The sequence below is a fragment of the Vanacampus margaritifer genome, chromosome 5 (genome assembly GCF_051991255.1).
Source record: "Vanacampus margaritifer isolate UIUO_Vmar chromosome 5, RoL_Vmar_1.0, whole genome shotgun sequence".
Lineage (NCBI taxonomy): Eukaryota > Metazoa > Chordata > Actinopteri > Syngnathiformes > Syngnathidae > Vanacampus > Vanacampus margaritifer.
Window position 1 is genome coordinate 18267313 of NC_135436.1, and position 25133 is coordinate 18292445.

Sequence of the window (25133 nt, forward strand, 5' to 3'; positions counted from 1 at the left end):
AAGTATTCTAAAAAATAAATACTGAATTATAAAGTAGTGGAAAAAACTACTCAAGTACAGTAACGAAGTATTTGTACTTTGTTACTTCCCATCTCTGGAGTTTATACATAAATGTTGTCTTTTTGGAAAAAAACAGTACTGTTTATTGTATTGTAAGCACTGATGACGGATTGGGTACACTGTTATAGGCTACTGTACAAAACAATATTTAGATTTTTGCTCTTGCTCTCAATAAATTGCATGTGTTTAAGTGTGTTTATATTATTTGTGTGTTTAAAGAAATTGTCAGTCCTGTCAGCCTTAGAATTGTGCGTAGGCCTTTTTGCACTAAAAAAAAGTTATATTATAGTATTTGTAACATTGTAACAGCCAAAAGAAGACACCAAAACTCCAAGTAGGTTGTCATTGAATATTTTATTTGCAAATGAAAGAGTAATAACTCATAAGTCGTAAAAATATACATTTTTAAAATTGTGATATTTACATGGATTGTTTTGTCATCAATCAAATGAAGAATTCTGCACGGTTACTCAAAATAGAACAATAGCAGAAACAAAATGAATGATTGCCAAAGGAAACCAAAGTGTTCTTGCATGTCCCCTTAAGTAACGCTGTGCCAAGCGTGTCTGCCCCTGACGCTTTTGCTATGTCGTCGAGGAGAAACAGCCGACAACACACATCCCACACGGACCCATGAGTGTAGCACACGCAAAAGTGCAAAGTACATGAATGGAAACTAAAAAAAAAAAAACGACAAAAATAAAGCTTCATGGATTTTTCTGTGAATATATTTACAATTGTAGAGTTTTTTTTTTAAATTCCTTATCCAAATACAGGTATGATACATCAAAGCAAAGCATTCTCATTCCTTTGCTCAGTTTCTTATGACATGCAGGTTCCTTCGCATCCCTTTTCCAGAGTGACTTCAGCACCGCCCGCCATTTTTTTGGGAAAATGCATCACATTCCGAGGCCCAAAAGCCCGAGCATCATTTCGCTCTGCCCTCAAATCAGAATAAAACACCTTAAAACAAACGTAAAAACATTGTGGCTATCACACAGCACAAGTTAACATAATACTTGAGTGTTGATGATGAGACAATACACATACACTGTCGATGGAATGCTGTTCTAAAAGATGATAGAGAGTGTGTGTGCGTGTGGTCTTTATTCCCCTACTGAGCTAATGGAAATCTGTTAAAAGAAAGCGCCGCACATGAGAGGGTGAAGTCAGGGACTTGCCGCCTGAGTCAAAGCGCTTGGAGGAGTTTTCACAGCTGGAAGACTCGCATCCATTCCAGCACCTCCACCGTTGCTGCCGCTATTGTCGCTTTCATCGGCGGCGGAGGGAATTTCAATGTCAAGAGCCTTGGCTCGATATCAATCGCGTTAAGAGAAGTGCCTGCTGATTCCCAGCGCTGCGGTGCTCTGACAGACTCTTGTGACAACCGATGTCTTGGAGGACGCGCCTTTGTTGAAGCATCATTGCTTCTGTTGGTTAATAAAATTCAAACCACCATACTGAAGTGTGTGTTAGCACCCGTGTGCTTGTGGAAATTAGGACTGGGTTTAAAAAAATGGAATAATCAATATTGAATCGATTTTCCTTTTTGAGCTCAATTGGGGGAAAAAACAATCAGTTTATTTAAATATCTGTTTTTTCCCTATGAATTCTTAATAAAATATAATTTTAAAAGCCAATTATTTTATATCTTAGTGTTTGTTTGAAATTTACTGTTCATATGAATTTAAAAGCATGTTCTTACATTTATGAAAGATTTATTGCACTCGAAGACAAAAAATTCAGTTATTTGGACAAAAGTAGCAGGACAGCAAGGAGAAGTTATAACCACTTCCAGTCTTCTGGTAACTTACACAGATTTCACAGTATCTCTGCCAGAAAAATAAGAATTTCCAATCTCAAGTGCACAGAGACACAATCGGAATTCCTCTCAAGTAATCTGATGCTACACTGTGAAAAATGTTTTCTGTTGTACTTGGACCATATTAGTCTTTTATGTACCTTTAGCTCATAGGCGTGCTTTTTGTTTGGCTTTGAGATCGGACATCAGGAGTTTCAAATGAGACATTTCTTACTTCCAAGCAGCATCAGATTGACAGGGATTTAAGAAGCGGAGCCCAATTTTGCTATTACATGAATTGATCAAGAGGTCGGCGACGTCCCATGACTTTTGTCCACATGCAAATTGCTTAATATAGTATTTGCATGTGCATAATATTCTCATGTATGTGCACCCATGGTCAAGTGTAAAAACATGAACGCCCAGTTATGAATTATGTACACGCTTGTCTCAACACACCCCTCCCCCACCAGCGAAAACATGGCTGCCGCTTGCGAGGCCAGCTTCGATTGACTTTGGAGTCCAAATGAAAATAAATACTGTCAGTCTGCATTCATGTCATTGTTAAATAAAGGCTACTTAGCCTGGCTCGATCCCCTCTCATTCACTGAATGGCTAACAGTAGAGCGTGTGGGTGTGGCCCGAGGGTTTATACTGTATTAACATGCACGCACCCCTCCACCGTACACACTCACACGCATATTCACATGCACACACACACTAGCTTCCCTGGTCAGATACGAACTGCTGTCTATAGTTTAATATAAAAGGCATCTCTCCCAAGTCAGATGGGAAGCCCCACGTGCGAAGTCAAAGTACATGTTTATTGATTTGGAACACAAAACATGTCTTGAATTCACCTTTGAGTTTTCCATTTGACTTTTAGCGGCGTAGGGAGCCAATCACCCCTCGCATACCCTAATTTATGAAATTAAATGACATCATGTGCATATATCTATCTGTATGTACAATACAAAACAATACTGATTACATAATGTACAGTACATTGTCCCGTGGCGTGGGATTGCTCTCTCACAATGGATAGTTTGCATTGCTCTCAAAGTCTCCACTTTGGGATGCCGGGGCGACTTATTGAAGCGGCATCGATATTTGCCGCAATTGACCTTCCGGGCCGTTGAGACGTGTGCTGAAGATAAGGAAAAGAAAGAAAGTGTGAAAAGGAATAAGGGATTGCAAAGGCACACTGATAGAAAAGCTACTTGCTCTATTTTAAGCTACGTTCAATCAAACTGCACTGGGTCTGTGACTATGTGACAAAAGGGGCATTGGCTGATAAACGATAACAATAACACACCAGCACCCGCTGATTCATTCAGACAGCCATTGAGTGCCGTTCCATTATTACGGAGTCCTGACAATGACACCATACATACATTTTCCCACTGAAGTGATCATACTGCACAGTCCTTTTATCTGGTTAAATTGAAACCAGACTTGCCTCTTCTTTGGGTTATCCTCACTAATCCACAGCATAATATAGTAAAATAGGTAAGGTATTGCACAGAAAGAAGGAAGCAGATGCATCAAGAAGCTGACAGAGGCAAAAGATTTAGTAGTAGGCTAGCTTGCTAACGTGCCTAACAACATAGTAGCATCTCAATTCCTGGCAATGAGTCTGATGCTTGTGCGAAAAAGTAGCTCCATGAAAATGAAAAACTGCTGAGGAAATTTTTTTCCATTAACATTTATCACGGGGTTTTACGTGGTCCCGAGTGCTGAAGCTCACAAATCTCTCATCATGTTAGGATCTGTCTATTTTCTTGATTTGGTGAGTTTTACTTGGAGGGCTTCACAGCAACCATACAAAGCAACGCACTCGGTTGCTGCCTGGTGTGCTAAGGCTAGCATGTCCTTAAATTGCCTCCCATAGCATCTTCCAAACTTTCAGGTGGTGTTTTTACCTGCTTTCATCAATGTGTCTACAGTATTACTTCTGATCTAATCAATACAGTGGAACTGTGCCGTCATACTTAGGGTGACCAGATTTTCAAAATTAAAAACAGACGGTTACATTTCAAATAAATGTCACCAAATTTAATCACTAGTCAATCTTCATTACCGGGGGCGGACGAGTGATGGGGTTTGGGCTGGGGGCTGTGGGCGATCGCTAATGCTAAATGCTACCTTGGCTGCTAAACAATCTATAAACTCACCATTATCCAATCTTTTGGCGGCCATAGTGGATAGTAGGACTACATTTCCCATGATTCTTCCGGTCAATGCTTATTTACCTGCTACCTAGTAGATCCGCAGGTAAATAGGAATACAATTAACAGTTACATTCCCTTTTAATGGGCTTATCATAGGAATCGCTATGGCAACTGTGTGATTGACAGACGCACGGCAAAAACACACAACGCAGGGACGAGACCTGCGCAATATCGGGACAAAACAATTGAGTTTGGTGAAATCCGCCGTTTTGCAAGAACCAAGGCTCAAAAACGGGATGTCTGGTCACCCTAATTATACTGAAAGACGTAACAATTATAAACAATAGAAAACTATAATGCTCAGTTCATCTTCGTTAGGAATCTCTTCATGTCTTACTACGAGTGAAAACAGGTAGCAGAAGTGAAGATAAACACCAGTAAGAGTGCACAAGCACCCCAAATTAGGCAAAGTTTTAAGCGCTTATTATTCAGTACTTTTCTGGGAATGAAAACAATGACATCCTCAGCATCAATCACACATTCATGGTGACACATTTTGGTTTGACTTCTAAAATGCAGCACGTAAACAGACAAACAAACAAGCAGAAAAACATAACCCCATTTTAGAGATTGACGACACCACTTATGACCACACTGTCTGTCAACCTTTCGGCCAGCTCGAATAAAAGAAACACATAAAACCGGGACGGAGAAAAAAATACTCAACTTGAGCTAATAGATGCTTATTCCCTATATTGAAAGCATGGTCTGTCTATAGGCGTAGAATATGTATTTAAAAGACGTAAGGTATTCAGAACCAGAAAAGAGGTGAAGACTCCACTGATGTGACTCCATTGTTAGTGCTACATCCTTATACCTGAAGTTTGCCCTGCTGGTGGTAAAGCAGATTGGCTGTTCAGTCAGATGAGTGAGTCTAAGTAGGTTCCTCGTGGGTTTCTCATGAAAGAGGCTGATGATAAACACACAAATACACACACACACACACACACGCACACACGCACACACTGAAATACTGTGCCTGTCCGCACGAATGGGCACAATTGGGTCAACCCACGGGTGGCAAATGGGTTCTGTGGTTTTGGATCTGGTGCTGGAAGAAGATGACATCACCCTCCTGCTGGAGAAGAAAATATCTGCAGTCGCCATCTCGTACATCTGATGGTGGGAGGGGGGGCTACTTCTACTATCACTCAGCTTTGAATGTTTCATCCGCGTTTTACCCCTTTGCTCCATTACATGCCTAAATTTTTGATTAGATAAATACTCGATAAGGGGGTCCCTCCAGCTTGCCGCACACAGTGCTTCCTTCCTTGAGTCACATGACACAAACAGTGCCTCGTCTCTGATGTTGTTTTTTTTCTTCCCTTTTATGCAATTCAGTAGAGGGCAAGCATTTCATATTTCCCTTTTAAGTATGCATTCATTAGAAGTAGTTTTGGACTTATAGTATTGAATTTTTAATTACATCCTTTTAACTAGTTGCATTTCTTTGTTTATGGAAGAGTCTTAGCCTTTGGGAAGGGGGTTCAAGGTTGTGGGGTAGGTATGGGAGTCTGGTATGGATGCAAGAAGGAGTTAATTGCAGTCCTACACAGTCTGAAAGGCCTTGGTCTGGGCGGGGACCATGAGGGTCGGGGGTGTCGGTCCAGACAAATTCCTGGAGTTGAATTTGGGAGTGGTAGGGGGCTCGGGGGTCTTGGACGGCACCGCTGTCGTGTAGGCCATAGGGGACTGGGGATAGCCCGGAGGGTGTCCGTTTTCCTTCAGTGCTGCAACTGCAGGTGGGCGGGGGCGGTGGCCGCGCTGGGCGCTGTTGTGTACCATTGACTGGGTGGAGGAGGCACCTGAGCGCGAGCTGCCAGAGCGGGACGAGGACAGGGAGTTGGGTTTTACCAGCTTTGCCTTTGGAGCCTCGGCATCCTCTCTGGACAAAAACACAGGCACATGACAAATATTGCAAATCTCACAAAATTCAGTACTTCTCTCACAACTTTGTAAATATCTTCTGAAGAAATGTGATATTTTCATACAATATAAAGTAAATAGTCAGTGTACAGCCTGTGTAAATGTGTAAATTTGCTGTCTCCTCAAAATACTGTAACTCAACACACACTCATTGATATCTACACCACTGGCAACAAAAGTGAGTACACCTCAAAGGGAAACTTTCCATGCTGACTTATTATATAGTCACAGGTATGAATGAGAAGCAGGTGTGTTAAATTTGGCGTTACACTCTGGGAATCGGAAAAAAAGTAATTGTTGCTCTACCTTAACTCATTCACTGCCATTGACGGCTATAGACGTCAAAAATTCATTTGAACTATTTCTGTTAGTTTAACATTTTTTCCACTTTTGTTAACAACAGTATGAAAACCTAGAATTTTTTTTATTGTACATTTAGAACAGATACAATTAATAATAATTAATCGTGAGTTAACTATTGAAGTTATGCGATTACAATTAAAAATTTTAATCACCTGACGTGATTTAAAAAAAGAGAAAAGATTATTAAAAATTTAACAGCGTCAGGCGATTATATTTTTTAATTGTAATTAATTGTATGACTTCACGAGTTAACTTGCGATTAATCAAAAATTTGATATCTGTTGTAAATGTACAATAAAAAAATTGTAGGTTTTCATACACTTGTTAACAAAACTGTAAAAAAAAAAAGTTAAACTAATAGAAATAGGTGAAATTAATATTTGACGTCTATAACCATCAATGGTAGTGAATGAGTTAAGATGGAGAAAAAAACTGAAACTTTGGAATTATCAGTCACTCAAGGGCAGTCTAATCATATGCATGGGTGGAGTTTTCTTTCTTTTGGTATTTTGCTGGACTAGCACAGATAGAAGAGGGCGTTTGCCACATTGGGCGCCGTTGTGGGAGGGAATGCAGCCGACTTCTGGCCAATTGATGCAGCTCCCCTCGTTCATACATTTAAATTCAGTGCACAGTCTACATGACGGAATTATCACGCCCATAGTCGGAGATCGTCGTGCGTAAAGTCAATTTACAATAAAAGGTACCGCAAGAAGATATCCTCTTGCGGATGGTGTAGTCGGGCGCGCATGTGACATTGTCACCCCGATCGTGCATCCGTGGGTGAGAAACAAATATAATATTTTAAATGTTTATCAGGCACTGACATCACATCAGCATTTGTGCGCATTGTGAGGCTCATTCGAGCATCTGTATCGTGCTTATGAGGGATTAGTGTCGGCTTTTCCACAGAAAGTCAAAAACCTCTCATGTATAAAACGTTGATGCAAAACATATCTGGAAAAAATCTTAGAAGCAGAAAAATATATAAATAAAGCAAAAGTAATGGCTTGGGTTTGTCATAAAGCTCACACCCAAGTGGTTGTGGTCTGTCTTAAGCACATTGCCACTTCTCACATGGCATACAAGTAGAAAACACTTCATCTCATCTGCATTATTTACTGAAAGCTGGCCCTCCAACATGCTACATTATTCATGGCTACATTAGTGAATGTGCACCTACACCGGCACAAATCAGTCACAAAAAAACAAATTTTTTTTTTAATGTCATTTGGTTTCTGCAGGCGGACACATCTGCAAAAGCTCCCTATCAATATTGACATAAACAGTGAAATTTATATTGTGTACAAATAACAAATACAATTGCCATACTTTTTCAGGCACTGTTTTGAGGTGTAGCTTTTTTTTTTTTTTAAGTGTACAACTTAAATTAAATACAATTAATTGGAAAATGTCTATTCGAACAGAGGTGACTATTTAAGGAAATACATTATATCCCCAATACTGTCATCATCAAAGCCCTCTATTGAACATGCCTGTTAGAACACACACACAAAGAGAAGTAAAAGTCAGTGAAAATGAGGAAGAACAAACCTTATCTCATTTGGAGTCTCCTCTTCCTCATACTTCTTCTTCTCTTTCGTTCGGAAGACAAGCCAGATAATTAATATGACGATGAGCACACCCAGGGAAATTCCCACTACTGCGCCAGCAACCTTGCCCATATCCCTCACATCTGCCAAAAAAACAAAACAAAACAGATTCCATTACAAACATTGGGTACCACTAATTCCTCAAGAATTAGATATTTTTAGGCCCAAAAAAAATCATCCAAAATGAGGGAGTATTAGCCATTAGTTTATGAGAAAAAAATAAATAAATTTGGCACAATGTATAGACTTTTATTGGTAGTTTAGGGTTACGAAAAGGGTGTATATTGATTATAATACGATATCTAATCAACGTTTAGCTTTAACATGGATGGGTAGTTTGTTCCACACGGGTTTTTGGAGCGCTGGACATCTTGGTTATTTCCTTTTTTTTATATCCTCGGAGCCTCTGTAGTTTTTCACTAAGTATGTTCCGTAAAGTGTGATAGACCTTACGTGCCACAATGCTGAAATTTGGCTACTTACCACCAAGAATCATGACAAGATCATGAGTGGATTTTTTCCAAATCATATCGGGTTAACTAGTAAAGAACTAGCAAATGGCCATAGAGAAAAATAAACAAGTTGTCTTGTTTTGTTAAAAATGGGTTCTCCAGACAACAAGAACTAGTATTTTTGTCAGCTCATTGATATTTCACAATGCTTATGCGGGTCTTTTTATTTATTTATTTTATTTTATTTTTTCGTTTTTTAAATTTTTTTTTAAGGAGAGCTTTTATTTATTTATTTATTTTCTTCTTTGTTTCATTCTTTGGAAGGCTCGAACCAACGTGCCTAAGTGGCGGCCATGTTAAGGAGTTTGACGTTCCCGTCAAGGCAATGCGTGGACATTTAATTGTTAAAATAGTTCTCCGTTTTATTAGGAACTGTCAGAGAGGTATTCATCTCGTTGTGATTATTTTTCAGTAGTAGGCTATAGAAGAGCACAGCATCATACAATACTTACAAATATTTGTGATATTTTCCCTCAACGAGTTAACATACACTTAAAAACAACCAAACCAAATTGCCATCAGTACAATTTCTATTCTCTTTTTATCAATTGACTGCAAACAGGCAATTATACTTTGCTGTATACCAGAGTTCACCAATTTCGGTCATTGAGGTCCGGAGTCATGCGGGTTATAGATGTTGCCGCCTACCAACACACCTGATACAAAGATCAGGATCGTTATCAGGCATGCTGATGAGCTGATTATATGAATCAGGTGTGCTCGTGAGCAGAAACATCTAAAACCTGCAGGACTCCGGACTTCGCGGACCGGGATTGGTGACCCCTGCTGTATACCCTTAAATCAAATTTACCATGATGTAAATCAAACAGTTTGCACAGAGCTACAAGACGTGTCAATTTGTTTACTTGTGACCTCAACCGCCCAGCTTCTCTAGAAATGTATTAGCGTGACAGTGAAACACAGGCGGCGACTAGTAACCACCGGTTCGTTCAGCGCAGTCCCCTGTGTTGGTGCATTGGGAACGTGTAAAGGGGGTGTGGAAACAGAGAGGGGGAAACAAATGTATTTCCATCTGCAGTTTGAAACAATAGCCATCAGTCAGTGTGACAGGTGGAGGTGAGGTGAATGCTGCAATGATTTGCCAGTTGAACCCCCTCTCACCCTTCAAACACTCACGTTGCATTGTGACTTCAATGGTGCAGTTCTCTTCGCCCACGTCATTGCTGGCTGTGCATCTGTAGACACCTGTGCTGTCCATGGTGAGGTTTCTCAGGGTCACCAGTTCAGGGTTCTTCAGATCTGGACAGAAGAGAATGGTACAAACCCATTTAAAAGTATTGCTTATGATCCGGAGTACCAAGTAAGTATGAAGTTGATCACATTGAGATATAGAATAATACCTGAAAGTTTGAAAATATCAGTTTAGACTAAAAGTTGCTAATGAAAAAAATAAATAAAATAAAATAAAAAGAGAGCAATGATGATGACATGTCAAATTGGTAAAATTACAGAATGAACAATACTGAGCTCTCCAGAATAAAAAAATAATAATAAAAAAAATAAAAATAAAATAAATAAATAAAAGTTGCTAATGACATTGGACTTTAACTCAATATAGCCTGCTCATTTTAATCCAGCATATGCTGATAACGTCGGCTCTGTAGCCTGCTACTCTTGCTAACAGAGGCAATAAAGTGGAGTCTTTAAGTTACGGCGGAGTTCCGTTCCTACGCTGGCGATGTAACCCGAATTTCGACTTAAGTCGAATTTAACCGTCAAAATACTTTGTACAGTAAGTTTAGAAAAACATATTTGCGCAACCCGGAAGATGCTGGAACCGATATTTCGTGTTTCCGCACCGACATTTATTGCTGACGTGCCTGATTTTGAGCCGACCTGCCAGATGGACAGCCGTTGCTGGAGGTAACAACAACACAACTTTAAATAACTTTAAAATGGCGGGAAATTAACGACAAAGAAGGTGCTACGGACGAGGCACGGGCGGCGTAAAGTCGAAACAACGTAGGTCGCGTACAACGTAACCCGAGGACTCCCTGTATTATTCTTTTTAAAAACCAAACCAATAAAAAAAAGAAAATTCAATAGTATGGGGATTCGTTCTATTTGTTTTTAAGGGGGGAAAACAGCAGCTTTCTTAAAGAAACAACAAAATATATTTTATATTGATTTATATATATATATATATATAAAAATATTTTTGTTTGAAAAGTGATTCTTTCTGTTACAGATGTCTAAAATCTTGACACATGTCAAGATGCTAAATTATCTCTGTCACGTAGCGCTGATGCTAAGTCCACAAGCTAGCAAAATGAGTAAAAAAAAACAACACACCAATTTAGAGAGAGCATATGACTAAGAATAAAGAGGAAGGTGCATTCACACACAATAACAAAATACCTACTGGAAATATATATTTATTTGATTCTTGATTTTGCATTATGTTGAGTTACCCTGTTTTTTTGTTACTTGTATCATTCATGTTAAGAGTTACCATAGCGGCCGTTATTGTTCCCTTTTTTATGGCGTTTGTGCTGCTATTATAGGTACATAAAACACACAGTGAATTTGCGTTTGTTGTTGTAGCATTTATTAATAAGCCCCCCGCCCCACCACCCCCACGTGGTTGCTGGTCCGTGAAAGTTATGGTCTTTTATGAACAGGTCCATGGTGGGAAAAAAGGTTGGGGAGCACTGTTATTATAGATGAATGCTATTAGGAGTTTGAAGAAAATCAATATTTGATTCCAGAGTCCAGCAAAAAAGAGCTTATCGACAGATGCTACAATGCGGGCCAACCCTCTCCCCCTCCTAAACAGTCAAGGAGGCTTGATTATAAGCAGACAATGTAGAAAGAAGTAACTGATGATTTGGGTTTATGCTGTAAAATATTTGTTTTGCTATTGAGTGGCATAGACGTTGTCTAGTTATTCTCCAATCCAGGATGAATGCCATGCAGTATCCACAGTATGTTAAATTAGCTCCTTTCAACTTAGTCTGTAAGCTTTCATGTATAATTCACTTGGACTATGAGCTATCGTATCAGTGCCATAGATATCTTCATTTGATCAAGACCAATCCTCATGTATATATAATTTGCTGCTGCGGATTACAAGTGGAAATCATCCTTGGGAGAAAAAAAAAAGTTCTGTATGCTTAATTTGAAGCACAGCTATTTTTTGTTATCAAGTGGGGGTAGGAGTAGTGCAAAGCCATGCAAAACATGTAAGTCATGCGGAATCAATGGCCTAATTGTGACAATTGAAATGCTCTGAGCTCAGCGCTGCATCTTATTATGAAGCCCTTGATGGCATTACAAACATTACTTGTAACGTATATGAAAGGATTAAAAAAAAAGGAGACTTCACTGGATAAATGGAGGCAGTAAAAAGCGCTGGCTGTTATGAAAATGGATCCTTATAGCACATCTCTGCAGACATCTTTAGTGGGGTTAAACGGTCATTATTTTTCTTACCTATCAGTGCCAGGTTTGGCAGTTTGCCCAGGCTCTTGCCTTTGTCTAGCACTCGCTCCCACTTGTAGTTGATGGGGTCAGTACCGTCGCTAGACTTGCAGTGCAGTTTGACGTCGCTACCTTCTAGGAGGTCGCCGTCCATCCAACATTTGGGCGTTGAGGGTTTCACTGGAAGAATGGCAAAGGGACAACTGGTATGACAAACATCAGATGTAGCAAGATGGAGTTGATATAAGTGTTTGATATTAATATAATTTTTTCATTAGAGGGTGTTGCTGAAATTGCCAATATGTGCTGATGTGAATCTGTGATCACAATCTCTATCTGCATTTTTTTATTAGAGTGTATATTTTTAAGTTATATACAGTATATCCAATGGTGCATCATCCAGTTCAATTTATTCATTCCTAGAGGGTGTGGCCTCAACCAGGTCACTGGTGAGCTGGATTTACCACCATTTCTTTCCGTGTGGGAGAAAGGCGGAGCACACAGAGAAAACCCACACAAGCACAGGTAAAACATGCAACTTCTACACAAGAATGCATGAGCCGAGCATTGTAATATTAATCTGGTAATATTAATAAATAACAGAAGGTCCTGTGCAATCCATCAAGTTTCTACTATACTGTACTTAATTCAATTAATAAAGGACATCCAGCATATTTAAAAAATTCTATATCCTGCTTCGTACCAATGAATTAAATTATATAAATATAATAATAAAAAAGAAAACCCTGAATGCTACTCATATTATTAATTTAGTAGGGGAAAAAAACAAAACAAAACAAAGAAACAAAAAAAAAAAGAAGAATAATATGAAGAAAAAAACACCTGGTGATATTTCATGATATTTAAATTTAAAATTATCTCATAGTGTCACTGTTCAATAAAAAACAAGGCAGATTTTTCTTAACATTAAATAAAACATAATGTTTCACCAATTGTTTATACAAAAATAAATAAACAAACAAATAAATCATAACATTTGGTACATGTACTCTAATTCTGATTGGTGACCTATATGTTCATCAACCAAACTTAGAAATTGATATTTATTTTTAGCTGCAGCAGCCAGGTCCTCTTGTTGCCTCTTGTTGACATATTTGGCAGCTGAAAACAGATACAACATAACTCAAAAATGTAACACCATTTATGTACTGTTATAAACCTGTAAAATGTCAACATCTTCCAAATAAAACTGAAACTTATTGTTCCTCTGCGGATACATTTTTGTGGAAGCATCAAGACTATAGTCCAACGTATCTATCGGTGGTAAAAGTGAAGCAGTACACATTTTACTCATTGTGGTGACCCGGCACCGACCCATTTCCCAGGCTGCCTTGTGAGCTGATCAGAATGCTTGCAGTTACTCTCATCGCTTGAGCTCTATTTTTTTCCACTCGCACAAAACCCATAGATATATAAATAGCATGGGTGGAAGCCAAGGAGTTTAAATATGTAACAAACAGTTTGACTTTGTCAATATTTATCCATAAATGAGGAATAGAAGGGCTCAGTTGGAGACTACAGAGAATTTAAGCAGAGTCTATAGAGACTTGTTCAACGTGACTGCTAAGCTGGCTGTGAATGTCCTTTTCTATTTTTTTTCTTCCTGCCACAGCTCAAAGGTTTCAGTCCAGCAGCTCAACACAGAGAACACAGAAGAGAAATGCTGGATGCTGCTGAAACGTGCACTGCCTCTCCGTCTTTAAACACGCCTGATGGCTTTGCTGAGCTATAAAAAAAAAACGAAAATAGCTTGGCTTCCATCCCAGCAGTGTATTTTTAGATCAGTGGCAAGCTATTTTTAAACGGCCCTTTTCTATTTTGTCGTAGTCGCAGTGTCGGCTTTTCTGCGTTTGGCTGGGGCTGATTGTCTGCAGAGCTGCAGCATGTCGCTAAAGGGAGTATGTCGACTCTTTGTCTGTTTTCGATAGGGTTGTTTACATTACACTGAAAACACAACAATTTGAAAGTGGTCAAATAGTGAATGTTTTTACTTAGCATTTTCCAAGTAATCAATTTTTCAATTAATTTTTTTCAATGAACAATCAATTTCCAAAATAATTGATAATCGCATCTATTGAAGGGTACTTAAACAGCTGGACACCAGATAATAACAGGGCATATAGAGAAACAGACAAGCATTTACAGTCACATTCACACAATTTATTTTACCCATCTATCAATTCCACATACTGCTTGTGCTCATTAGGCTTACAGGTGAGCATTTGGGTTGAATAATCTTTTATAGCCTACGCTTCAGTCTTGGGGAGTAACGAATTATGTCATGGGATTTTGTAATCTTATTACATAATTTATGAAACTGTAATCTGTTAAATTACAAAGCAAACTTTTTATAATTACAATTGAATTTACATTTGAATAATCGCCCCCAAAACTCTGACCATGATTCTTTTTTTTCTTCCTTTTTTTTTAATCTTCTGCTTTTGCCCCTTCTAAAGCAGAAGCTTCTGAATCACAAGTTGTGATTGGCTGTCCCTGGTCATGTGCCATTATGCCGCTCCTCTTAATCGACTTGTTATGGTTACAACAGTCACCTGCAAGTTTGCAACACTGAGTTGAAAATACAGTAAGCACTTCAGAGAGAAAAAAGATAAGAAGCCCGAACTTATAGCAGTGCAAAGACGGTTTGTCGGCAGTAGAGGTGCTACGGTGCCTCAGAGAGACCACATTTCGCAAAACCTAGCAAGGACTAGCTGGAGTGGCTAACAAGAGTGCAGTGTTGCCAACTTCCCAATAAGGAAAGTAGCTATTGGCAACCTAAAAATCGCTAGAAGATGCTAAATAAAGTAATTGCCTAATTTTTATAATTGGCAATTTGCATGTAATAGTTAGTAATGGGCGCCGTAGGAGAGAGGAATAACGTTGTGAGAGAGGCAAAAAGTGAGTTAAAAAAAACACACTAAAGCACACCAGAAAAAAAAGTCACTAGATTTGTCGCTAGTTGCTTTTGGGGAAAAAAATGTCACCAAGAGTTTTTGTAAAGTTACCAGATCTAAAGGAAAAAGTCGTTAATTTGGCAACACTGGCAGTAATCCCAGTTGCACATACACATGCATCTACTACTGAACGGCTCACAACATACAGGACATGCATGCACTCACGTTTCAACATTTAAATCCACAATAAGGTTTGCTTTTGGAAACTGGCTCATACAAACAAGCATTCACAATTCACAGAAGGCAGGTGCATAAACAACCTGCTGGCACCCAGCCTAATATCTTGGGGAGCCAAATGCAAATGTCCGTCTCTCTCAAAATCGAAAGTGTCACCACAAAAGCTGAGGGCAATTTGTAAAAACAGAGGCACTAACTCACTGAAATGTCTTTATGGAAGAGAGATGAGAGCGAGAGGATTAACAGACTGTTCTATTAGAAAACCAATAACCGCGGGCCAAACTAATCTCCCATGATGTTTTAATAAATCGCCAGCTTTTTCGTCACTGAGATGATCTCACACTTCCCGCCGGACTTTGTGCTTGGCTTGAGTGGTAGGCCTGCTACCCCCTTTTTGCCAATCGTCCTTCAGAATTGTTTTGCTATGAGCAGGCAAGAATGAACATTTTCACTGAGCTAGCGCTAAAGCTTGTTGGATAAACGAGGAAAATAAAAATAATGAAAAATAGAGGGATGAAATAGACAATAATGAATTCGCTGAGGATTAGGAGGCCAAAACAAGCATGCATAAATTGTGTAAATAATTTTCCTAAGAAGCTTATGTGGGGGTTTAAGGGAAGTCAGTTGTAATTATAGACTTTCGCCTTAAACATAGGGCACATTTTCCTCAAAAGCACACACAATGCATACACTTGCAAAGTTACATTTGTTGAAAATCAAACTCATAAATCAGTTGCATGTTTCTGGTCTCACCTCATCAACGAGCTAAAAGAAGAATCCAATCAGTCAGTCTGAATCAAATTGAATCATTAAATCAGTCAGCATGGCAGAGGAAATGTGTTAGGCTAATGACCCATTGGTGAGGTCTGTGTGTGTACAGCCAGCAACATCAGCGTCTGAGAGTGTGTGTGTGTGTGTGTGTGTTTGCGTGTGCGTGTGTGTTAGGACCCTTACCCAGCACATTGAGGTTGACTTGGCTCCAGTGGTACTTCCCTCCAGTCTTGACCTTGCAGTAGTATTCCCCGGAGTCAGTCAGCAGCAGGTCACTGATCAGCAGGGAGGCGTCACCCCCCAGGTACTCCCCAGCAAAGGACAGGCGGCTGGCATCAGTGCTCGTCGCCTCGTAGGTGAACACGTTGCCGCCGAAGAATGTAATGATCTAGAAATATTGAAGAGAGACGCATCAGAGAGTGTCATTAATGTTGCTTAGTGAGCTGTGTTCGAGGCTTCGCAAGCAAATTTAGCTAAATGGTCCCCAACCACTGACCATACATACGGAACGTCCTCATCTTCATTTTTGCATTTTAGGTCTATGGGAGTTTTTAAGGGATTTTATTTGGAGTGAGATCATCTAACCATTGGTGTTTTTCATTTTGTCACTGTTTTAATGCCGGATAAATTAAGCCCCAAAAAAGTTACTTAGGGACGGAATTTCGGAACAGATTGTTGGTGGGCATGTTGTACGTGATTTACTCGAACTGTAATCTTTTACTAAGATCCCAAACAGTGGTTGCTAAATTGCATGTGACCTGCATGATGTTGGCAAAACAAAACAGTGGATATGTAATACAAAATTTAACAGCACAATATTCACTGTTATTTTTCTCCTTTTTGTGTTGAGTTCAAATAACGCTTCTGACAAGCAACGAATTCTTCTGGGGATGACCGAGATCTTTTTATCCTTAAAACCACTTAATCAGGAATTATAAATCAGGAAGAGCCCAGCTTGTTGTCTCCGTGGTGAGTGTTTTGCACACGCGAATCCTGACAGCACATATCCCATATTAAAAAAAAAAAAAACTAAATATGGCAGCACGGTGGCTGACTGGTTAGCACGTCCGCCTCCCAGTGCAGAGGACGTGAGATCGAGTCCGGGCTTCGGCCTTCCTGGGTGGAGTTTGCATGTTCTCCCCGTGCTTGCGTGGGTTTTCACCGGGTACTCCGGTTTCCTCCCACATTCCAAAGACATGCATGGCAGGTTAATTGAACACTCCAAGTTGTCCATAGGTGTGATTGTGAGTATGGTTGTTCGTCTCTGTGTGTGCCCCTGCGATTGGCTGGCAACCAGTTCAGGGTGTACCCCGCCTACTGCCCGAAGCCAGCTGGGATAGGCTCCAGCACCCCCCGCGACCCTTGTGAGGAAAAGCGGTCAAGAAAATGGATGGACAACTAAATATTTAAAATTGTCCACGATGGAACATTTGGGAGAAAACCTCCAGTGCAAAATATTTGATGTGATGGAATTGGAAGTGTTAGTGGAAGAGGCCTACCTAATCAACTGATCGCTACTAAAATGTCCGGGAAGCCTGCTATGGGGTGGATGCCACGGAGAATGCTGAACTTCCGACTTCCTGGTTCTCACACATCAGCTTTGTGGGCCGCGTCCCAGTTCTTGCGCTCCCGTCTTTGTGCCCCTCGGTTGCGCGTTCCCGTCGACGAGTGCGAGTGTGTAGTGTGTCTGTCACAGTTGTCCGATTCATTTCAGAGCGTTGAGATGCCCTGCGCGCTCCCGCCGATGGGCGGGAACGCTAAGTTGGGAGGCGTAAGGGTGGGGGTGCGAGTGTTGGAACTCGGCCATCCGTGGCCTGAAAAGACACTGATGTGCGAAACCCGGAAGTTGGAAGTCCGTGGCATCTACCTCATAGGATGGAAGCCGTGCTTTGTTTCAATGAATTCGCCCTGCGTGCTTGGCAATTGGATGTCACTGTACAGATATGGGGCCAACCTGCGTAACAGTGTTTGAAACTTGGAACTTTATTGTCACAATGCGCTAAAATGACCAATGCAGACGCACGAAAATGCAGAGTTGAAAGGAATCTTGTCGGGGTATATGGTCATACACAGTAGGAAAAAAATTGATAAAGGTTGTATGGCATGACTGCTGACTGTGACTGCTCGCCTTTAGAACATTCACAAGGTTAAAAATTGTATTATTAAATACATAAAAATGCTGTTGTGTAGGCATGATGACACATTTTCGGCACTCAAAGAGAGTTCTGCTATGTCAGTGTTATGATGTCCTGTCTGACTTGTAAGGCTTTGTTCGCACCTGTACTCGTCATCCTGTTCCCTGTGTTATCCAATCATCTCCCCCAGCCACTTGTGTCTTGTCCAGGTGTCTCTCGTTGTCTCGTCAGTTGGCTTGTATTTATTTCCCTGGTTTTGTTCAGTCTTTGTTGGATCATTGTCGCTGTCACCACTCTTGTGTTTTGCTGTTACTTTGATTTTTTGGTCTTTTTAGAACTTTGTTGGTTTTGTTTACCCAGTACTCCTGGTAGTGTTTTTATTAAAATAAATTGTTTTCAGTATAACATGCATCCCTGCCGTGGTTCTCCTGCCTCCCTGCATTTGGGTCCTCCAACTCGAACCGTGACAGTTAGAGTGCCAAATACCGGTCGAAATGCTGAATACCAATCAAAATGCTTCCATGTGTGCTAATTTGAAAAATGCAATTCCTTAACAGTAAACACAAACGTGAAGCTCCAGGAATAAAGATGAATCGTTAAAGCTGGGGAAATCAGTTTAATCTGAGATAGGAGTACCTTGTACCTGTTTTTTAAATTTTTTTATTTACTCGATATTCAGACCCAGAGGCTACTTCCACTCTTTTCTTTTTTCTTTTTTTTTTATCTGACTGTCAACTTTAAGCCATAACTTTTGTATGTATCACGTTGAATACAAAAATTGTTAATATGAATAAAAGTTGCCTTTACATTTCAACTGTTGAAGTTCAAAGAAAAGTGACAATTTCCTTCTCTCTATCTCTATCTGCTGTAAATCTCTCCAAGTCTCTCCTTCTGGCTGCATGCATGGCCACAAACACAAACACAGCTGTCACAGTGGCCTATTACTCAGGGCGAGTGAGAGCCTGCAGATGGGACCCACTAAGTGCCGGTGCCACAGCGCATCACTTGCGACCAAACAGGCGCCACCTGCCGTAACCACAGGTGACGACTGGCCGCTTGTATCCACCGAATGCCCAAGAAAATACGCACACTAAAAATCAGACCCTGGATACAAATTGGTGTACTGTACATTACAGAGTCACAGTTTCACAGACACAACGACCAATAAGCATATCGTATGCCTCTTGTTTATTTTATGGCTCCTGCACATTTACTGCTCACAGGCGTCTGAAAAAAATTATTTACTATCTTTGTGCACAGATGTAAAGATACATACTATAGAAAGCGAGAACATCAAAGTGCCATTTAAGGGAATTTTTGCAAAATGGCTACAGGCTGTTGTTTTACAGCTGCAATGACGACATGCTGACATGGAGGGTTTACGTCCTTTGCAGGCTTTTTCAACATTTTTAGAGGACGTATTTACTTGGGAAAAAAATACAGAAATGTAATTCATTTAAATTAATGCAGATATTTAGCCTTTAAATTTATAGAGAAATGAAATGCTTATGCAAAAAATAAAATAACAAATAATATATAATAATAATAATAATAAACACATATATTTAGTCACACTAAAAAGTACAATTACAAAAATGTAAAAACAACTGAAATTCATTTTACAATAATAGTAATCAGTTAACTCAGAAAATTAAGAGACATAGTTACAATGTAGTAATGCAAAACAAAACCCCAAAAAAAACATTTTAATAATTGCATATTACAACAAATATGCCCCTCCCTTTTAAAGTTAGGATTTTCCAAAACTGTACTAAAGTACAATGGTTTCTACTAGGGGTGCAACGATTGATCGGCTGGCCGATTTCCTTAGTTTTGGGGGATCGGGGATCGGTTGATCCCTTAAATATAAACCAATCTTTTCCACCGATTTCATCTCCCTCCTCAGATGTCTGAAAAGTCAGCCACTGTCCTTTTCTGCTGAGATGACAATAGGCTTTTCATTTTTATTTCAGAGAACTACTTACTTTGCAGTTAAAACAACTCGTTTGTATTATTTCACAGATGTTTTCCAATTAAATAAGATTGGAACTCTGGAGGTGTATGATGCTTGTTATGAAAAAAATCTAAATCGGCCAAAATCTGGATTAGCAGGTCAGAATTTTCTAAAGATCAGAGATCGGCCAGAAAATTGTGATCGGTGCACCCTTAGTTTCTCCTCAATATGCAAATATTATTCTTGTTGTAATACAATAACATTAGTAAATTGGAAAATAAACAAAAAACAATTATTGTAATAATGTGAAAAGTTCTCCAATACTACAGAATTAAATACATTTCAGTTCTTCCTCAAAAGGTTCATTAAAATAGACTTTATTTTGTATTTTATTTTGTTTTAATTTACCAGCTTTTTTGTTGCAATATCTAGACTATATATGGTTATTATTATTTTCATTTTAGCTTGTTTCTAATAGTTTTTAAAAATATAATTTGAATGAATGTGCATCTCGGAATATTCATAATGACCTCTAAATCTATACTGAATGTATAAGACTAGGTTATGTCAATGGTTTTAAAATTTTAATATTGCTTGAAATGTTGTTTTGATGATGACACTTCATGGGGTACACGTACAAAATATAAATATGCTCATTGATTGCCACTGTCTGAGAGTAGTAGTATTTCTGTAAATATTAATTTATGTTTTATTGTTATTGTGGTTTTCAGTGGTGTAAAACTGCCTTGCATTATACTAAGAACATTTAGCAATATTATGTAGCTGGAGGCACTTCTTTTCCAGTGCAAACTACAACCCCGACAACAAATTGAAATAAACTGATACAGCTCTTATATTTGATTATGCACACCTAATGTTGTGATCGATGAGTGTATTTTAGTGAGTGAGAGCGTGACCTTGAGCCTGTGGTCTGGCCCCTCAATGATCCGAACAAATGTAACCTGCACAATAGCTAAGAGGGGCTAAATGTTGCAGAATGCACTTTCTCTCTCTGACAATACAAAAGGATGATTTATTCATTCGGCTACAGGCGCAGTCTCTTCAACCTAATCAAATTTTCAGATGTTTGATTTTAATTAATGGCGCCTTCAATGTTATCTTCCCGTTAAATATTCATCGCAATGTGGCAGCCCCCCCCTCACCCTGAATCATTAAAGCTTCAGACAGACGCTTTCATTCGACAACTCTGTTCCCTCCTTCCTGTTCTCTTCCTGCTCTTTTCTTTCTCACCGTGTTGCACTTCCATGTGCTAACGCATCAGGACACAAACAAACGACTTCCAAATGGAGTATAGAAGAAATCACCTCAATTCCTCCACAAGACAGCCAGTAAGATTTCACACACTGATGTTGTGTTTAGTTTGTGTGCAGAGGGTTTCTAAACTCAGGACTGCTCAGGTTCTTTAAGATAAAACAAACCATTGTGTCATTGCTCAAGGTTGGAAGATATCAGACCCTATACTGTAGTATTAATCTTTTTTTTTAACTGCTTTTTGGCCATGCACAGCAGAATACATTCCGTTCTATGATACAGCACAAAAACAAGTAATTTCCTTCAGACTCAAACATGTTCCCACTATTAAGTCTCTCAATGTAAAACACATATAATTGTCACGAGTCAACAAATTACTAATAAAAGACCTAATTTTGAAATCATTCTTACGTGACAGGTAGACTACAAGGTGGTTCATCGACACCCTTCCTGTGACATTTTGGATATTTCAAGATGTCACACAAGGCATCAATACACGTGAGTAAAATTTGACATAAATGCCTTATTTTGTTAAAATGTTTGCAACATATCAAGATGCGTGCATGTGCTGCAAGAAGAACAGCAGAATAAATCAGACTGATGAAATCATTGCCTGGAGACAGCGTTTGGGTCTCAGCACATCCATTATGATTCTATTATGATATGTTCGTACATACTAACAAGGGTCAAAATGTCACCAACATTGAAGCTCATGTTGATGTTTGGCCTGCAGCATAAACAAAAATGTTTTATAAGCCCACTAGAAATGAAATCAAGTTTGTTTTCAAGTCATTAACAGTCACTCTTCAGCACTCGTACTTTTTTCCGATACAGATTCCTCTCCAGACTCGGGGTAGTGAACTGTCCCTCACCTGCAATGCACCTTTATGATATTAACATTATAATACTGCTGCCTCTCCCAATATTTAAATGTCACAAAGTGGCTCCATTGACAACAGTCTTTCATTACTTATGCAAAACAAACAAAGGAATACGATAACTGTTATTTGCATTTTTGCATTCATTTTGACAGCAAAAATCTATATTTGGCAGCCAAGTCATTTCTCCCAGCACGTAGATATTTATTGATTAATTTTATGAACTGCAAATCCTCACTAGGGTCACAGGTGTGCTGGAGCCTATCCCAGCTGACTTTGGACATGAAGTGGGGTACACACTGAACTGGGCACCAGCCAATCATGTCATATATAGACAAATAAGCATTTGTACTCATATTCACACGTACGGACAATTTAGAGTTTGGAATTAAACCACCGTGTTTTTGGAATGTGGGAGAAAAGTGGATATTTAATGATATATAAACTCAGTCATAATCGGTTTGTGGTGTACTGTACTTAGCTTTTTTTTGGAGTGTGATTTTTTTTAAATGGCATTGTGCCACAATGTTTACAGATAGAAATTGAAATAGACAATACATAAATGAATCCAAATAAGAAATCATGTATCAAATCGTCCATTCTATAATTTAATTGTGGAATCTAATATTGATATTAGGCCTTCATCTATTTAAATAGTATTTGCATTTTTATTATATTTAAAGGGATCAACCCACCCCCAAAAAATATTGACAATAATATGTTTTATGCAGCCCCAAATACGGTATTTTGGTTAATATTGTGTTAGTGGAATACAAGGTTATTTTAGTTAACTAAAACTAACGAAAAAACTAAAACAAAAATGAAAAAAACTATTTCGTTAACAAAAAAAACTATTTCGTTAACAAAAAAAACTAAACGAAAATACTAAAAAAAAAAAAAAAAAAATTACTGAAACTACATTTTATGTTTACAAATCTAACTAAAAGTAACTATAATTATAGCAAAAATCTCCTTCGTTTTAGTCTTTGGTAATAAATGTAATGCATGAGCCTTTGGGGATGATTTTAAATCAGATTTTAAGTAGATTTATTTTGATATTAACCGGAAGAAGGACGTTTGAAAGTGTGTCACACAAAAGTGACGTCATCTAGCAGCAGCCAATAGAAAAGCCCCTTCAGATGACGTAGCTCCCATGGTGTTTTTTAAATATTGTACACAAGTAATACACATAAAAAAAAACAATACTAAAACTAACTAAAACTAAGGTAAAACAAAGCATTTATGATATAACTAAAACTAATAAAAACTAACAGAACCACCTTGAAAACTAATTAAAACTAACTAAATTTAAAAGCCAAAACTCAAAATGAAATAAAAACTAACTAAAATGAAAAATTGTAAACTATAATAACCCATGTGGAATATGAGTTAAGCAGCAAAATCCAGCTGTTTTTATCCATATCAGAAGGCGGCCATTTTGCCACTTGATAGATAAAAACGGCTGGAATTTGCTGCATAACTCATATTCCACACATGTAATATTAATCAGAATGGCATGTTTAGACCAGTGAAGTCACAAATAACATATTATTGTCAAGAAATGTTTAAGGTTGACTTCCGCATTCTGTGCTAAATTGTGAAAAAGAACGGATGGTAAATATGTCTTCTCACCACTTTCTGTTTGGAGTTTGGTTTCTGCAGGAGCCACTCAATGTCAATGGAGCCAGATGATTGGAACTGGTAGTGGCAAGGTAAAGTGGCGTTGTCCCCGACTACCTTCTTCATCTCGGTCTGGGCACCTCCTGACAGTGGACAGAGGAGAACTGGAGGCAGAGAGGGAAAAAGAAGAGGCAAACGTCAGCTAGCTCACAAAGTGGAAGACACGACACAGAGCTTGCAAATTGGATCGAAAAAGCTTGCATTCAGGGAAAACGGTGACAGAAGGCACACGGAGAGTTGAGACGTCGGATCTCAATTACTGTCAGGAAGAAGCTGAAATGTGGAAAAAGATGACAAAATGCAATTGTTTTCACATAGCCATTTAGGCAGTCATATGTAAGCATTAAAGCAAAAGTAATTTGATTTATTTTTCTACAGCACTCCACTCAAGCGTCATTAACTTCAACATATATTTGTAAAACGCCAAAAAAAAGGTCCAAAAGTACAAGAAGAAGACAGTGAATAAAAGACACACAGTATGGCATGCTCACCAGGAAAAGAAAAAAAAAAAAGTATGGCATGCTTCGCAGTTTCCAGGTACAATTCCGAATAATTTGCAGGAAAGAATCACCCATTGAAATGAATAAGCCACAGATCCTGATGCTAACGATGGTTAGCACTTGATTGGGGATTTCCAGATCCCAGATGTTCAGGATCAAGAAACAAACACCGAAGCTGGCTTTTCCCCACATTCATGACTTTTCTTGGCGTGTCATCAAAATTAATTAATTCAACTAAATCCAAGGAATACTTTGAACAGCAACGTGACCATTTTTGTGGTATTTAGCAGTGGAACTTAATTGGTGGATATTTTTCAGCTGAAAGATGTCAGCTAATCGAAGACGGTGTTCGCCGAGTAGCAGACAAAAATAAAGGATCAATTGTAGTTGTGAACATCCGTACAACAATGGGAAAGTTGACAGAAAATGTTGCCTTTGTGGATGAGTAATCACACTATTGATAGGTTTCAGTGTAGTCCTTGAAATTTATAGCAATTGATATGCAAAATCTCATTTGGATCATACATAGAAATGAGTGATTTATATAGTCCATCCATTTAAATAAAACTTTTATGCTAATTATGTTAATTAATGTCTTTAAATGAGAATTGTCATAAGAAACATGTTCAAAATGCAAAATAATGAAGTTGTACTGTTTTATTCTAATTTGTAAGTGTTTTTTGAACAGATTTTCAATATAACACAAACATGTTCCCCACACAAAAACTCAATTTCTCTGGAACCCTTCGCCTGATTTTCAAAATTGTTGGCAAGTTGTATTCAAGTTAACCCTGGAGAACCCAAGAACCCTTTTCTTCTTTGGAAAATTATGAATTATACATTA

At 38.7% G+C, this 25133-nt stretch overlaps 1 protein-coding gene across 2 annotated transcripts in view; it reads right to left on the minus strand.

Annotated features, from left to right (window-relative positions):
• Nucleotides 1–395: 395 nt before the first annotated feature.
• Nucleotides 396–25133, minus strand: part of clmpb (CXADR like membrane protein b) — an 84720-nt gene continuing 59982 nt past the window's right edge. For both annotated transcript variants that reach the window (XM_077566759.1, XM_077566758.1), the window contains exons 2-7: nt 23742–23893; nt 16054–16258; nt 11960–12127; nt 9644–9766; nt 7936–8077; nt 396–5977 (exon numbers count right to left, since the gene is read on the minus strand). In XM_077566759.1, coding sequence (XP_077422885.1) covers nt 5641–5977; nt 7936–8077; nt 9644–9766; nt 11960–12127; nt 16054–16258; nt 23742–23893 — 1127 coding nt within the window. In that variant the 3' untranslated portion in view covers nt 396–5640. The remainder of the gene's footprint in view (nt 5978–7935; nt 8078–9643; nt 9767–11959; nt 12128–16053; nt 16259–23741; nt 23894–25133) is intronic.